General features: G+C 43.3%; 1 protein-coding gene across 2 annotated transcripts; it reads left to right on the forward strand.

Annotated features, from left to right (window-relative positions):
• The first annotated feature begins 1,466 nt into the window (after window positions 1-1,466).
• GSTO1 (glutathione S-transferase omega 1) lies at window positions 1,467-13,151 on the forward strand. 2 transcript variants are annotated; one of them, XM_021700263.1, is made up of 6 exons: window positions 1,467-1,933; window positions 2,159-2,267; window positions 5,616-5,838; window positions 8,635-8,733; window positions 11,842-11,948; window positions 12,921-13,151. In XM_021700263.1, the coding sequence occupies exons 1-6, from the start codon at window positions 1,900-1,902 to the stop codon at window positions 13,072-13,074; spliced, it is 726 nt and encodes a 241-aa protein (XP_021555938.1). In that variant the 5' UTR covers window positions 1,467-1,899; the 3' UTR covers window positions 13,075-13,151. The 2 variants fall into 2 exon arrangements, with proteins under 2 accessions (XP_021555938.1, XP_044772077.1); XM_044916142.1 differs by lacking the exon at window positions 8,635-8,733 and having other exon boundaries at window positions 1,520-1,933.
• The last annotated feature ends 3,091 nt before the right edge of the window (window positions 13,152-16,242 follow it).

Raw genomic sequence — 16,242 nt, forward strand, 5'->3', positions numbered from 1 at the left:
ATCTGTAATAATAAGCATTTCTTTAACATTTATTTTGTGCCAAGAACTGTTCTAAGTGCTTTCTATATATTGACTAATTTAATACTTCTTCAAATTCTATAAGGGAGGCAGGAAGTCTTTATCCACTGCATTTTACAGATGAGAGAACTAAAATATATAGGGAATTTATCCACATTCACAGTTAATAAGGGATTATTATAATTCATATGGTTTCAAAATAAACTCATATGTTGAATTATTAATTCATAAATCCATACATTGAAACCCCAACCTCCGGTACCTCAGAATGTGAGTTTATTTGGAAATAGGTTCATTACAGCTATAATTAGTTAAATTAAGATGAGGTCGTATTAGAGTAGGGTGGGCCCCTAATCCAACACGACTAGCATCCTTATAAAGAGGGGGGATTTGGGCATAGACATGCATACAGGGAGGATGCCATGTGAAGGTGAAGGCAGAGATGGGGTGATGCTCCTACAAGCCAAGGATGCCACAGATTACCAGTGTAACCAGCAGAAGCAAGGGGAGAGGCATGGGATAGATTCTCCCTCACAGTCTTGATCTCAGACTTCTGGCCCCCAGAACTGTGATCGTAAATTTCTGTTGTCAAAGCCATTGGGTTTGTTGTACTTTGTTAACCTAACCCTCGCAAACTGATACAGGGGTAGAGTCAGGATCAAACCCAGGCAGGAACGCTGCAAGATTGGTGCGCTTATCACCTCATTCTGTGCCTCTCCCATAACAGAACTAATCAAAATAAAACAGACACCAATGCCCTGAGCAAATAAATGGCACAAGAGTTACCGACCAGCTTTCAAATCTAGGCAGAGGAGCAAAACACTGACTACCCTTTACCTGTGTCTGTACCATGTGCCCTGGAGCCTCTTCTCTACCCCCTTAAGTTAAGGGACTGTTTCAGCTCTACCCAGACGTTTTTCATAATCTACTGTCTAAATGTACTCAGCCAGCTTGCGGGACTCTGAGCCTGTGTCCCTACTCAGCTTCAAAATCCAAACCTTTAATAGATTTTTGAAAGCAGCACCATCATTCTGTTAGTAATAGCCACATTTATGCTGTTTCCTTTGGGTTAAAATTAAAAGGATGTGTCCTACAGGTGACAGGAGGAACAAGGGCCCTCCCAGCAGTCATATTTACTGACAAGGAAAGGAAAAACCCGTGCAGATGGCTGGGCGACTGGCACCGGGCCATGGACAGGTAGGTATCTTTGCAGAATAAGTTCTGAACTGTGAGCGAGCTCTGGGCCTGGGGTTCCAAGCCTTGAAGTAGGGGAGCTTTGGAGCAGAAGGAAAACTGCAACCAGACCGTTGCCCCCTGAGAGCAGCTGTGTGCGGGGGTGTGGGAGGTCAGGGTCAGGGTCAGGGTCAGGGTCAGGGTGAGGCTTGGACCCGCGTGCAGGCCGGACTGGAGACCACTATCCTTCTGGGAGGGGGGTGTCGAGCTTCTTCTGCGCCTCTGGACGTGGGTGCCTCTCTTGGCCAGCACAGTACACTTTGGCACAACCACCAGCCGCAGTGTTTGATGGGTAGCCGGGCAAAACCGGGAAGGCCAGCCCGAGGTAGGCGCGTGGGCTGGGCCTCTCGGCTGCGATTTCCCTGCCGACCCTCGGCCACAGGGGCAGCGCGTCCCTCCTTGCAGAGAGTGGGAAACGGAGCCTGGGGGCGGCGGCCAGGACCGCGCACTGGGGTCGCCGGGCACCGGTTTTAGTTAAGCACCCGGGACAACAAGGGCGGGAGAACACAGCCCCCGCCGAACTGACGGCCGACCTCCGCAGGGACTTCGGAGAGGAGGAGGGAAGAAGGAAAGGACGGAGGGAGGAGTGAACCACTTCCTGAATCGCCTGCAAACCCGGGGCGCGAGCTCGGTCTGCGCTGCGCCGCGATGTCTGGAGCGTCGGCCAGAAGCCTAGCCAAGGGTGAGGCGGGCGGGCTGCGAGAGGGGGGGGGGGGGGGGCTCGGCCACTCCCAGCCGCGCGTCCTGGTGTGGCTGCTCCGGAGCCACCTGGGGGGTCCCCCACTTGGGGGGATCGGGCCGGGGCCGCAGCGCGCGGGCCCTCTCCGCGGCCTGGCCCTGGGATGGCGGGAGGATGGGGGTCCCCGCCGCTCTCCGGGCGGTGACCGCCTCCGCGCCTCCCCCGCAGGAAGCGCGCCCCCAGGACCGGTCCCGGAGGGTCTGATCCGCGTCTACAGCATGAGGTTCTGCCCATTCGCCCAGAGGACACTCTTGGTCCTGAAGGCCAAGGGAATCAGGTAAGGGCCCAGGCAGCTGCTTTGGGGGCGGCCGGGTGGGAATTTCCGATGGGGCCCCAGGGGCTTCCTTTCCTGCAAAACAAACTATTCTCAGACTTTTGGGGGGGGGTGTCAAAGCAAATTATGAACCCACTTCCTGGGGTGAGGGGTGGGAGGAATGCCATAGATTACACCAGTTTAGGACACCCCATTTCAATCCACCTAACCATTTTATGGATTTGAAAAGCTGAGGCTCTCCTAAGGTTGGTGGTTAAGTGGAGATCACAGGTAATGACCAGCAGCAGCTCTTTCAGTTCTGGTAGATCACTGATTCCTGGTCCACTGCCCTTTTGCTTTCACCCCACTTCTACATTCATGTCTGTTTTCTGTGATCCTATTTGCTGTTATTCTGATTATATAGTTCCTTTCCTAATAGTTGGTAATTTACTCCAGTACAGAGTCCAGGCCTTGACCCTACTGGCAGAGTCCTGAGTCAACTGTACTGTACTGTACATAATTCCTATAGGCTGGGTTGTTGAGTCAAAGTGTGTATGCCTAAAAATTCAGTCTTCCGCGAAGCCTCTTTGAAATTAAAAACCAAATGGTTTTTGACCTATTGGTTATCCATGGGGAATATGCAATAGTCACTTGGCTCCTGACACCAAATATCCATTGCCTCCCTTCCAATGATCTTTGGAAACTGTTGAGCAGACATTAGATAACCTGTGGTGCAGAAGTTTAAAATATACCCCCATTCTTAAGAAATTTTCCATCCATGTGCTTAGGGTTTATAAACTAATTTTAGTCTTATAGGGGGAGAATTAAGCAGACAATAATTTTCCCTAAAAGATTTTAAGATGCATTCTAAAGAAAAAAAATATTTTCGGGTTAGCCATCACTTCACTAAGATTTGCATCTTATTTGGATGAAATTGATTCTGAACACATAGCAAAATACTCAACATTTAGTAACATTTATCCAGAACATTGTATTTTATTCAAATACTGCAGTATTTGCTGTATTAGAATTCTTTTATTGCAAGTAAGAGTAATCTTATTCAAATTGGATTGAAAAAAGATGTACCTTATGCTTGTGTCACTGAAAAGTACAGGAGCAAGGCACAGCTGGATTGGGGGACGTGAAGTCCTGGTTTCTGGGCCCCTCGAAAACAACCCTACCTTATTTACTGGGACTGTTTTCCAAAGGAAAATTGAACTGATTTTACCAAATAGTGTGTGTGTGGCGGTGAAGAATGGTAACAGCCACCAGATAGTGCACACAACAGAGGTCTTCTACATTCATGGATCAGGTTTTAGTTCGCTGCCCAGATGACTTTCATTAGAGAGGTGCTAGATTTTTGCTGCATGGTATCACCTAACAAAGCATGGTTTTCTCTAAAAAATACATCTTCCAACTTGTTGTGGCAGGTGTGTTGACTTATTGGCTCATAATGTCAGATTACCAAATGCATGTGTGTTCTAAGAACCTTCTTTATCACAAAAGCCCAGGATCTACCTTTTGTTTTCATGGTATAAAATTTCAGAAATGTTGATAATTCCCTGGCAGGGAGCTGGCCTTGTATTTCTTTTGATGGCTGGTATCTGAGTGTCTAGTAATCTGTCAGCACATGAACCTCTTGATACAGAACTGTATTCTAGTGTTCAATGCAGCCCTTCCTGTTTTCATCGGGGATTACATATTTAAATCCTCAAACTAAACGCTATTCTAACTACTGAGATGGATGGGGAAATAGGTGTTTGCGTATGTTATTTTTGAGTAACTAACCTGTTCTATTGGACAATGAACCAGCTTTGACAATTATATGGACCTGGCTTTAACAATTACATGAAACTTTGCTGTCTCTTATTTCTTGTACAACCTCTCAGGCAAGAAACAAGTTAGATCTAATTACAGTCTGAATATAGCTTGGACTTCATCTGTTTTCTTCCTTTTGGGTTTGCTTAGTGTGATTTACCCACGTAACATTTTAAAAAATATCAGTGCGTGGACGTTTAATCTGAAACTTTATTTTATGGGTGGATTTTTTGGATTCCTTAATATTCTTGTAAAAGTGAGGAACTTTCGGGTGCCTGGGTGGCTCAGTTGGTTAAGTGACTGCCTTCGGCTCAGGTCATGATCCCGGAGTCCCGGGATCGAGTCCCACATCGGGCTCCCTGCTCGGCGGGGAGTCTGCTTCTCCCTTTAACCCTATCCCCTCTTGCGCTCTCTCTCTCACTCTCTCTCAAATAAATAAATAAAATCTTTAAAAAAAAAAAGTGAGGAGCTTTCTTTTCAATTTAGTAAAAGGAATTGAATTTTATGTTGATTCTCATATAGTAGGTAGTGAATACAGTTCAATTAGTTACCTCAGATAATTTACAATTAGAATACCTCTTAGCTCAAAATGGAGTATCTTATTGACAGTCTTGAAGCAGTTCCACTTATTTATTCATTCATTCAACAAATACTTACTGAGTACCCCTGTCTGAAACCATTTTTATTGTCTTCATAGCATTTAAATCTATTTTAAAAATTTTACTCATTTACATGTTTGTTTATTAATATGAACAAGGCACAGAATCCCTGCCTTCATGGAGCTTACACTCTAGGGAGGTGACATAATAAGGATGTAAATAAACGGGCAATGTAATTTCAGATACACATCATCAGTTCAATGAAGAAAGTAAAACAAGATGGTCATGTAGTGGAGGCTCTCAGCAGCTTCAGACCGGGTAGTCAGGGCCTCTTGGAGGATCTGGTGTTTGACCTGAGAAGACAGGCAGAGATGGCAGAGGAACAATACATGTAAATGCCCTAAGGTGAGAACCTGTTTGGCAAATTCAAGAAATATAAAAAAGGCCAGTGTGGCCTGCTTGTAATGACCAGAGGGCAAGTCCTAGGAACAGGTGTGACAGGTAACAAAGGGCCAGATCACATGCTACAGAGGGTTTAGGTTTTATCCTCATTGCAATGAGGTGCAATCACAGGGTTGCAAGCAGGAGGATGGCCTGATCCAATTTACTTCTGTTGTGGAAAATGAACTAGAGGGAGGGCACAGTGGAAGCTGAGAGGCCAGTGGGAGGCTACTGTAGAGGTCTAGCTGGCAGCTGATGTTTTGACAAGGAGGCAGGGATAAAGCTGAGAAGTGGCTATGATTTGGAGGTCTAGCTGACAGGTCTTGGTGATCCACTGGACTTGAGGGAGAGGGAGCAAGGGAAAAGGAATCAAGACTGAGTTGAATCCTAAATCCTAAATTTGGGGTCTGATCAAATCTGAGTGGATGGTAGGGCCAGTAAGGACTTACTCAGAAGTACAAAAAAAAAAAAAAAAAAAAAGTTCCACTCTCTTCATTGTCTTTGTCTCTTTCAGGCATGAAATCATCAACATCAACCTGAAAAATAAGCCTGAGTGGTTCTTTAAGAAGAATCCCTTTGGCCTGGTGCCAGTTCTGGAAAACAGTCAGGGTCAACTGATCTACGAATCTGCCATCACTTGTGAGTACCTGGATGAAGCATATCCAGGAAAGAAGCTGTTGCCAGATGACCCCTATGAGAAAGCTTGCCAAAAGATGGTGTTTGAGTTATTTTCTAAGGTATGTGTATAAGAAATCTCAGCTCCTATTTGAAAAAAAAACTTTGTTTTTTAAGCTAAATCAGTGCTGTCATTTATGATTCAGTGACGTGGGAAAGGAAAACGCAGCAGTGTTCTTATCTGCAAGCCGTGTCACCATCTGGTTCCTGCTTCTCCTTGCCTCTCCAAAGTCAGCCTTCTTCACTCTTCAGACACTGTGTTCCTGCCACACTGAATGTTTTGTTTTCCCACACTCACCACCTCCTTCTAAACTCTTGCTGGAAGGCTCTTACCCCTTCTCACTTTGCCTGGTTATCTCCAAGTCCTCTTTCATGTATCTGCTCAGCTTCTGCTGCCTTCCAGAAGCTTGTCCGGGCTGGGTTCATGCCCAGCTCTGTGGTCCCACAGGTGCTAACCTCTCCCTGTCAGTGACTGCCCGCTTTCTTGCCTATGTGTTGTACCAGGACTCTGAGCTCCTTTCCGGTGAGGCTGTGTTCCCATCACTGTTGGCTCACTGCCTCGGTCCGTGACCAGCTCTGCCAGTTCCTAGTGGTGTGACTCTGAGGAAGTTACTCATTTACCTCTGTGCCTCAGCTCATCACTTGTCAAAGGAGTATAATAATTGCTCCCTTCTTGTAGATAAAAATCAGTTTATATAAAACGCCTAGAGAGAGTCTGACATGGTAAATGCTGTGTTGGCCCTTGTGGTTCCGGCCACAGTGTCTAGCAGCAGGTACCTACTCTGTGTTGGCGATAGCTGTCAGCTGACTGAGTAAACGGCATTCCTGTAGAAGACCTGTTCGTATCTTAATCAGCATCAAGGTTGTAGATAGTTCAAACAATTGATATTCACAAAGAACTGCCCAACAGTGGACAACAAGAATAGCGGTGTCAGGTTATCTCTATAGACCTGTTATTTGTCAGGATATGTGTCAGCATATCTTGTCTTCTTTAAATGGTTAAAGAAATACCTAGAAGGTGAAATTTCTAGAGAGAACATATTGTGTAAGGAGACATTTCAAAGGGAAACCAATGGGGAAGAGAGAGGGAGTTAGCTAGCTTGGCAGAACGAGAGGGAAAGAATAGCACAGATGCCACGGTCGAAGGTGATGGATAGGGAATATGACAATTACAAGAAAGATGTTGGAGGACTAAAAAAATAGTAACAAGAGATTCATTATAGGGACATCTGGCTGGCTCAGTCAGTAGAGCATGTGACTCTGGACCTTGGGGTTGTGAGTTCAAGCCCCACATTGGGTGTAGAGATTACTTTCAAAAAAAGAGAGAGAGAGATTCATTGTATTGTTTCAAAAGAAAATAAGCTAAAAACTGGAGATGCCCACCATTACTTCCCAGCTCACATTCAGGGAAGAGGGGGCTTTAGGTACCATATGACCCCACCCTCCTGGCCATAGCTCAGCAAACTAGAAATGCCCCCACCTGCATCCCCAGCCCAATCATCTTCTCTCCTGAGAACTTGAAACTGAGACACGGAGACTAACAGTAAAGGTGTTGAAGCTTTGGAGGAGTGTGTATGTGTGTGTGTGTGTGTGTGTAAATATATAATAAAATTGGAGACTTAACAAACCAAAGCCATACAAAAAGTAAATTTATTATTTATTTGAGACAGAGAGAGCATGCACAAGCAGGGGGGAGGGGCGGAGGGAGAGGGAGATGCACGGCGTGGGGCTCGATCCCAGGACCCTGAGATCATGACCTGAGCCGAAGGCAGATGCTTAACTGACTGAGCCACCCAGGTGCCCCCCAAAATTAACTTAAGGAAGCAGAAATTAAGAGCATTGCCAAGGGACATGTTATATAGGAACAATATGAGGCAGACATTTAAGGAAAAGCAGGGATAAAAAACCAGGCAGGCCCAGATGGAGCCGTGGACAGAAGTGCTGCCTGCAAACCTTCACTTCCAATGAGGGCAAGCTGTGTGGACATGGATGGCATTTCAGGATACTCTCCTGTATTTTTACAAGCACCCGTTGACTTAAACAGGGATGAGTGGACTTCTGTCTCTTGCAATGAGACCATACCAAAAACTGAAGTGTTAAAACACACAAACCCCTCCAGGATGACCCCCGAAGCATCTGACACTACACCTTTTGAACAACCTTCTCAGGTCCTCCGCAAGGGAGAAAGCCGAAAGATGCTCTTCCCCAGCTCCCTTTGCGGCTGGGGCAGAAGTGTGGGACCCTGGCTCTTCCTGTCAGAAGCGCCCACCATAGAGCTGGATTCAGAAATGAGCAGTGTGGGGAGACAGGCTCGGTGTGTGGGGCACGGGGCCTGCTGGTGAGAGTGGCCAGTTTCAGAGCTCCAGGCTTTGGGGAGCAGTGGCGGTTGCAGGATCAAATTCCAGACCCAGGACGGCTTCAGGGCTCAAGGCGTTAGTCACCTCGGGGTCTAACTTCTGGCAGGAGCGCAAACGGCAGCACCCAGTGCTCAGCTCACGGACAGCATCATGCCGGTTCTGAGCATGATTTCCGAACGTTCCAGCCTAGTCCCCAGCCTATTTTTTCAGCCTCTCAATAATTCTATGAGTCACTCAGTGTCTTTTTAAGACATATTTGGCTCAAACTCACCGAAGTGGGTTCTATTATTCGCAGCTTATAAAATCCTGACCAAATATCTCTTTACGCCCCAAAACTGTTTCTAAGATCAGTACCCGACCTCTGTGAATACAGGAATTGGTGCACTTTCAGGTTTCTCGAACACCCTGATCTGGGACTCTGAGCGTTCTGTCATGCTTTTCTGTGAGGGGGCTGGTACAGTTTGCCTCACACTGGTAACTGAGAAATTATTCTCTGTCTAGGTTCCATCTTTGGTAACAAGCTTTCTGAGAAGACGGAATGAGGAAGACTGCTCTGGCCTAAAAGCGGAATTGCGGAAAGAACTCAGCAAGCTAGAGGAGGTAATCTCTTCTCCAAGCTTTTGTCAGAATAAATGATACACTGTATCCACCCCCTTCTTCCTTCCACTATTCTTCATACTCCCCTTTCCCAAATCACTTTGTGGCAATTAGTAATAACACCAAATAAGGAATTTTAGGTTATGACAGATTGCTGTAAGATGTTGTGTTTAAGATACAAACTGAAACACCTAAAAATATTTTGTCATGGCTTGCTTTTAAAACATTGTCACACTGACAATAAAATAACAAGGAAAAAAAATGCACTAACATTTCCACAATTTGTCACCTGTTTTCATTTTTCCATGCCTGTGTCTAGTCCTTGTCCATGTATCAAAACAAAACAAAAAGAAAGAAGGAAGGAAGGAAGGAAGGAAGGAAGGAAGGAAGGAAGGAAAAAGTTAACATAACTGTAATCAGGGCATAGATACCATGCTGTGTTCTTTTTTTTAATAGTACATAATAAACATTTCCCACCAGAGTTTGTCATGAATCATAAAGACACTTAGAGAAGCCTGGATGAGTTTTTACCTCCTTTGGGGCACAGCTGTCGTTTGGGCCTTTAGATCAAGTCTTTCTCTTGGTCTTGAGACATTCCATTCACTCTCAGCCTTGGGTTTTTACTGAGGGAAGACATAGTTCCTCCCTTGTATGGGAATGCATCCTAATATTTTATCAGTATTAAGTTTGTTGTAGATTTTTTTGGAACTTATTTTCATTAAGAAAATTGTTACTAGTTTGCTAATTTTAACAAAAATCATGAATGTGTTTAATTTTGTTGAATGTTTTGTCTGTATCTATTACATCTATTGAGATGTTCATGGAATTTTTTCCCTTTAATCTGATGAATATGGTGTTATTGACAAATTTTCTGGTGTTGAACCATCCTAGCGTTACTGAGATAAAACCTACTTGTTTCCAATGGATTTTCATATATACTCTAGAACTAGTTAATATTTAAAGAATTTGCATACTATTAATGAGGTTGGATTATTATTTTGTTTTCATAGTGTCTTTGTTTTTTACATTAAGGATATTCTAACCTGATAAAATGTGTTGGGTTACTTTGCCTGTGTTTCTAATCTCTGAAATCATTTGATAGGGTTTGGCTGTTTCTGCTCTTTTACTAACTAGCTCAGAAGTTCAGTAGCTAATGCACATGCCTTCAGTCTTTCTTGATTGTATAATGCATTAATGACCAATACATTACTTCTAAATAACATCTTAGTTGCATCCAATTAAGTTTTAATAGGCAGGACTTTCATTGTTCTGTTCTAAATTGGCTTTTTTTCCTGTTTCCATTTGATTTTCTCATTGCCTAACTATTATTTATCAGTGTACTTGTAAGTTTCCTAAACTTTTTGCTATTTTCTACTTTAATTACATTATGGTCAGAGAATACATATGGGATATTGTTTCTTTGAAGATGAAGACTTCTTTTGTGTTTGGCAACCTAGTAGAGGCTACGAACCCCTTCTCAGCATTTTTAAATGCTTAAACTAAAATATATAAGATTGACTCTACTGTAGTTCATTTCATAATGGGAATACCTGCTAAATTGGGGGTTACTGGGGGGAGAGGGGCAGTATGTACTTTTTCCCCATCTACCTTCATAGACTCCAGATTTAGAACTCATGCCTTAAAGTGAGTAGTGCCATTTCCATGTTTTAGGCTGCTGAGTGGGTTATTTTCTTCTGACTGAAACTGCCATACTTAATTTATACACAATATAATAACCAGACACTACAGTTGAAGGGCAGGCCCAGTTAACATTGATTTGTTGTACAGTTCTGAGTGCCTAATAATTGCAAGGCACTCTACTGGGTAGTGTGGAAGGTAGAAAGTAAGATATGGTCTATACTCTTCAGATGATTAGCTTGGTGGTAGACAAAAGACAGATACTCCAGTAGATATAAGCCATCAATCCACAATGCAGAATGTTATATGGGCCCTGAGGAAAACTATGGAAGTTTTATAAAAGGTAAGTTGGTTTGGTGTTAATTAGGTCCTCTACTTTGTCAAAACCATTAACACCAATGCACATTCTTGAATTATAGAAACATACTATTTGTGTTTGGTTTTCAGATAATTTTATTTGACATCTGTTTAACAGTTAACCCAGTTATTTCCAGTGTATTTTGAGTCATTTTTTTATTGAAGTGTTATATACAGAGAAGTATCCAAAGCATGAGTACAGCTTGATGAATTTTTACCAAGTGAACATAGTGATGGAACAAGCACCCATATCAAGAGACATTAGTTTGGGCTGTTTTTATACTTTATACATATGGAATTATATAATATGCACTCTTTTGGGTCTGGCTTCTTTCATACAACAGTAGCTTTGTGAGATTCATCTATATTGTATGTAGTTCATTCCTATCCTTTGTGTTCCAACATATGACTATAGCACAGTTTATCTATTTTACTCCTGTTGGACAGTAAACATTTCCACTTTGGGGCTCTTACAATAAACGTTCTTCCACCTATCTTTTGGTGAACATATGTTCACATTTCCAAAGAGTAGAATTACTGGGTTAGAGAATGCATGCACTCAGCTTCAGTACATACAGTTAAAACATGGTTGCACCAGCTTATAGTCCTACCAGCAGTGGTTCCACACCCTTGTTAATTTTGTCTTGCTCATTTTAACTATTATGAAGGATGTGTAGTGGTATTACATTTTGGCTCTAATTTGCATTTCCCTGATGACCAGTGAGGTTGAATACCTTTTCACATGGTTTTTGGCCATTAGAATATCCTTTTTCGTGAAGGTCAAGTCTGGCCCCATTTTCTATTATTTGCCTTTTTTCTTATTGATTCCCGGGAGTTCTCTCTCTAGTCTGAATACCAGTCCTTTGCTGGGTGTATGTATTACAAAGATCTTGTATTCTGTTGCTTGATTTTTCTCTACTTTCCAGTTTATTTTGTTGGTTGTTGGCTTCATCCCAAACCAGGAGATTCTAAAGTTCAAACAAAAAGCCAGCTTGAATATGTCAGGGTAAAAGCTGCTGCTCTCACTTGCTCTACTTAACTTGCCTTCATCATTTCTGATGATGAGTCTTACTAAATGCACAAATGACAAGTACTCTTATGCTGTTTAATGTCCAGGTTCTAACCAATAAGAAGACAACCTTCTTTGGTGGCAGTTCTCTTTCTATGACTGATTACCTCATCTGGCCCTGGTTTGAACGGCTGGAAATTCTGGAGTTAAATGAGTAAGACATTTGAATATTCTGTGCATAATTTCGGATAATGATAATTGGAAGAGTATATATTGACCTTTTTCTGAACAAAAATTAGAATATTTTATATAACTGGTATGAATGGGAACAGGCAGACAGGAGGAGAATCTTGGACTATCCAGGGCATATACTCACCACCCTTCTCCATTCCTGGAGTGTGTGGGGGAGGGGTGGACAGAGAATTCTATGACATGTAGTAAAATGTTTAAAAGTAACTTACTCCTTCCCTTCTGGCTAAAAATCCATAAGGATGTACATTTTTATAAGTATGTCATGCAGGATTGTTATGATCAATGCCACCTCTCATTTACAAGCAGAATTCCCACACTATTTTCCAAACTCCATGTTTTGAAGTTTGGCAGCCACCTCGGCTTACTCTCAATTCTTAGAGCTTAAGGGTATTCAGTCCGGCTGTAGAATAAATATATAACATTCATGGTTGTCTTTCATGTTCTCCTTTTAAAAAGTTATTAGTCTGCCTGGACAAATAATTCTCATGCTAACTGAGCAAGTCACTTCACTCTAAGATTCCTTTTCCATAAAACAAAGACCTCTACAGTATCTTCCAAATCAAATATTCTGATTTTGTGCATTTTAAAGAAATTATTTTATTTATTTTTTTATTTTTTATTTTTTAAAGATTTTATTTATTTATTTGAGAGAGAGAGAATGAGAGACAGAGAGCACGAGAGGGAAGAGGGCAGAGGGAGAAGCAGACCCCCCGCCGAGCAGGGAGCCCGATGCGGGACTCGATCCCGGGACTCCAGGATCATGACCTGAGCCGAAGGCACTCGCTTAACCAACTGAGCCACCCAGGCGCCCAAAGAAATTATTTTAAAAGATTAGAGGAAAACAAAAGGAAACTGCAGAGTGATGATATAGGAGCCTTTGTAATGCCTTCCTAGTTAACCTAGCTCATGTCTTCATCCTTTTCCCTTCCCACAGTTGTGTAGACCACACTCCAAAACTTAAGCTCTGGATGGCAGCCATGAGGCAAGATCCTGCAGTATCAGCCCTCCTCACTGATCCCAAGGCCCTTCGAGGTTTCTTCAATCTCTACTTGCAGAACAGCCCTGAGGCCTGTGACTATGGGCTCTGATAGGGGCAGGAGTCAGCAATGAAGAAATGGCTGATATTTTCCTTCACTAATATGAGTAAAAATAAGCTTTAATTTTACCAAGTGCTCTCACACTTCACTGGATCACCTTCTCTGATTCGACATCATGGCTTAACTGTGGGGTTTCCTTAAGGCCCTCCTGCAGAAATGTAAGCACATTTCCTGTCTCAGGATGCTCACGTGATTCTAAGGGTTTTATCATGTCTATGCTGAAAACCTCTAAGTCATCATCTCTGGTGAGAACTGAACTTCAACCTAGATTTCTTACTGCCCATAGGACATTTCCACATGGATACCCTGTTGTTTCAAGAGCTGCCCTCTCAAGTTTTCAATTCCTCATTCTTTCCTTTCCATCAACTTCACTACCTTTCTTATTCCCCTTGTCACCACTGAAGACCAGACTCACATCGCTTCAAAGTCAGGTGACTAGGTGTCCTTGTATTTGGTCTCCCAGTCTCCAATCTCAATCCCTTTCAAATTTTTCCAACCAATTCCTCCAACTCCTACCTACTCTTTGGGTACCCATCAGGCGTCCCATAGATGTAATTAAATACTGTGAAGACCACATCCATCAATTCAGTGTACGTCTGGATGAGTAATTCAGAAATACTCATGCCATCTTCCATACGCTTCCAAAGCCCACTGGGCTTCTAATTTTTATCATCACTTCACCTCCATGAGAAGAAGGTAGGTCGGAGAACATCATTTCATTCTACAGATGATTTCACCAAGATCCTGAGGTTGTGAGTCCTTAAGATGATGGCAGAAGGATCTGGAGAACACAGCCAGCAAGCACACTGCTCTCAGTGTCAAAATCAGGGAGCTGTCGACCGGCCCCATTACACTTTCCTGTACTTATTCTTAAACGTAAGAGCGCATAACAATCACCTAAAGCTCACCGCTGGATTTCCGATATAGTGGGTCTGGGGTGAGCTGCGAAGTCCATATTTGAAACGAGCTCCCCCCCCCCGCCCCGCCCCATGGTGATGCAGGCGATCTGGGGACCGCACCCTGAGAGGCAGTGAGAACCGGCTGACTTCACAAAAGGCTTCTGGCACGCTACCCTCGGCCGCCACCAACGCCCAGTCTCCGGGCGGACCCATCTCTGCCGCCGTCCGCCTGCCCCACCCTCCAGGCCCGGGTCGGCTGCGGGCGGATTTCAGTCGGATGTAGACCCGGGCGCAGAGGTACCACGGCCAGCCACTACCTGGCTTCCACTTTTGCCAGCCACAGACACTGGGAGGACTTGCGACTTCGGTGTCCAGCAGCCTGTAACGCGACCGCCCATTGGCTCAGCTTAGTACTGCTTGGCCGTAGAGCTTCCAAAGGCTTTAAGGATTGGCTGGAGCTCCAAGAGCCGCGGCCAGTTGGCGGGTAGGATCGCGTTCTAAGGGGCGGGTTCCGCCTGGGCCCCGCCTCCCTCTGCTGCCATCGTCCTCTGCTGCAGCCTCCGCTCCGCATCCGGTTCCGTCAGCTGGGCGCGCGGAGGTCTCTCGGGGCGTCTGTCTTTATCACCTCCACCGGGTGGGTCTGTCCGGTCTGCGAGGCATTGAAAGGGAGAAGGGGTTTGAGGTCAATTCTGGATTTGGGGATTTTTCAGGAATTTCGGGTTTGCCTAACATTTTTAGAAGAAAAATCCAAACGACTTATCTTCATCAGAGTTTCATGAAAGATTTTAACATCAAGAAAAGCTCAAGGTCTATAATTTTAAAGACCAGGTCTTTAAAGCGAATCCCTTTAGCTTAAAGAAAAACAAAAACAAACAAAAAAGAACCTCTAAATTGTTCTTATTTTTCTGATTTGGCTGGAGACAGGTAAAGACCTCGGATCAGGAATTCTCAGCCCTGCATTGGGCGCCACTAGGTTAGCTACATTATAAGGTACTGGCAGGTAGAGGAATTTGGTCCACGGGAAAGTCCTCACTTTGTGAGTACTTATGGGACTTTCCTGCTACATTCAAATACTAATAAAAATAATGGCTAATGTTACATGCTTGCTAGATAGGGAATGCCTCTCAATCAGTATCTGAAGTAATCCTCCCCAAACCACAGAATTTATTCGTATTATTAGCTCTAAATTATGGATGGGAACACCAGGGCATAGAAAATGCCAAGGTCACCAAGCTAGCCTAAACCGTTACAGTAATTCAGAGATAGGAGATTACATATGCTTCCTCCAGGGTCTATCTTTATTCACTAGCATTTAGAGGTTGAGCTAGGAGAGGATAGTATCCACCTTTATGACACACCACTATTATGTCTGGGATTTAACAGGAAGTGTTGATGTTCCTTTTCCAAACTTAGTGTGTTTTATTTGATTTTACAAACGTTTGACTTTGGCTGATTTCAGGATCTTGAAAATCCGCCTTTACTCATTCAAATGTTATCATATTAAAATGTAAATTTTTTTCTTTGATCCCCCAAGCTGTAAAGAGAAATAGGAATAGGAAAGCAGAATCCAGTACTTAAAAACAAAGTCTCCTTTGACTCAGTTTTCCCTAATGGGAAGATGAAGTCTCACTTCTGATAACTTTAGTAATCTTATTTGATATATTGCAGATGGGGGGGGGGCAGAGGGGAGTTGGATAAAGGTGGTCAAAAGGTACACACTTTCAGTTATAAGATAAGTAAGTCCTGGGGATGTAATGTACAATGAGATGACTATATTTAACACTGCTGTATGGTATATTTGAAAGTTGCTAAGTAAGAAAGTAGAACTTAAAAGATCTCATGGGGAGAATTTTTTTAATACCTGTATGAGGAGATGGATGTTAACTAAACTTATTGTGATCATTATACAATTTAGGTAAATCAAGTCATTATGCTGTGTATCTTAAACTCATACAGAGCTGTGTGTCAATTATATCTCAATAAAAATGAAATAAAAAAGTCCCAAAGGCATTAGAACACAAGATTCCCTATGATCCTAACTTCCTGGAAACAGTCCTGAGTTTGGGCCTATGTGAAAATAGAGCCTTTTCCCTTACTTATCTCACTCTTTGAACTTGGTGAACAATTTTTGCACACCCAGTAACATAATTTTTCATGTAAATTAGGCTTTTAAAATATTAAGAGGAATGTCCTCTGGTTTCAGTTACTGCCAGAGATTGGTGTGGCAAAAAAAAAAAAAAATTGAAAACTGCAAAATGCA

This window comes from Neomonachus schauinslandi, chromosome 6 (assembly GCF_002201575.2).
Source record: "Neomonachus schauinslandi chromosome 6, ASM220157v2, whole genome shotgun sequence".
In the NCBI taxonomy this organism is placed as follows: domain Eukaryota; kingdom Metazoa; phylum Chordata; class Mammalia; order Carnivora; family Phocidae; genus Neomonachus; species Neomonachus schauinslandi.

Coding starts and splice junctions, on each gene's coding strand:
- GSTO1 (XM_021700263.1), top strand. CDS start 1,900: ATGTCTGGAGCGTCGGCCAGAAGCCTAGCCAAGG. Junction 5,839..8,634: donor TGTTTGAGTTATTTTCTAAG/GTATGTGTATAA, acceptor TTCTCTGTCTAG/GTTCCATCTTTGGTAACAAG. Junction 8,734..11,841: donor AACTCAGCAAGCTAGAGGAG/GTAATCTCTTCT, acceptor TTTAATGTCCAG/GTTCTAACCAATAAGAAGAC.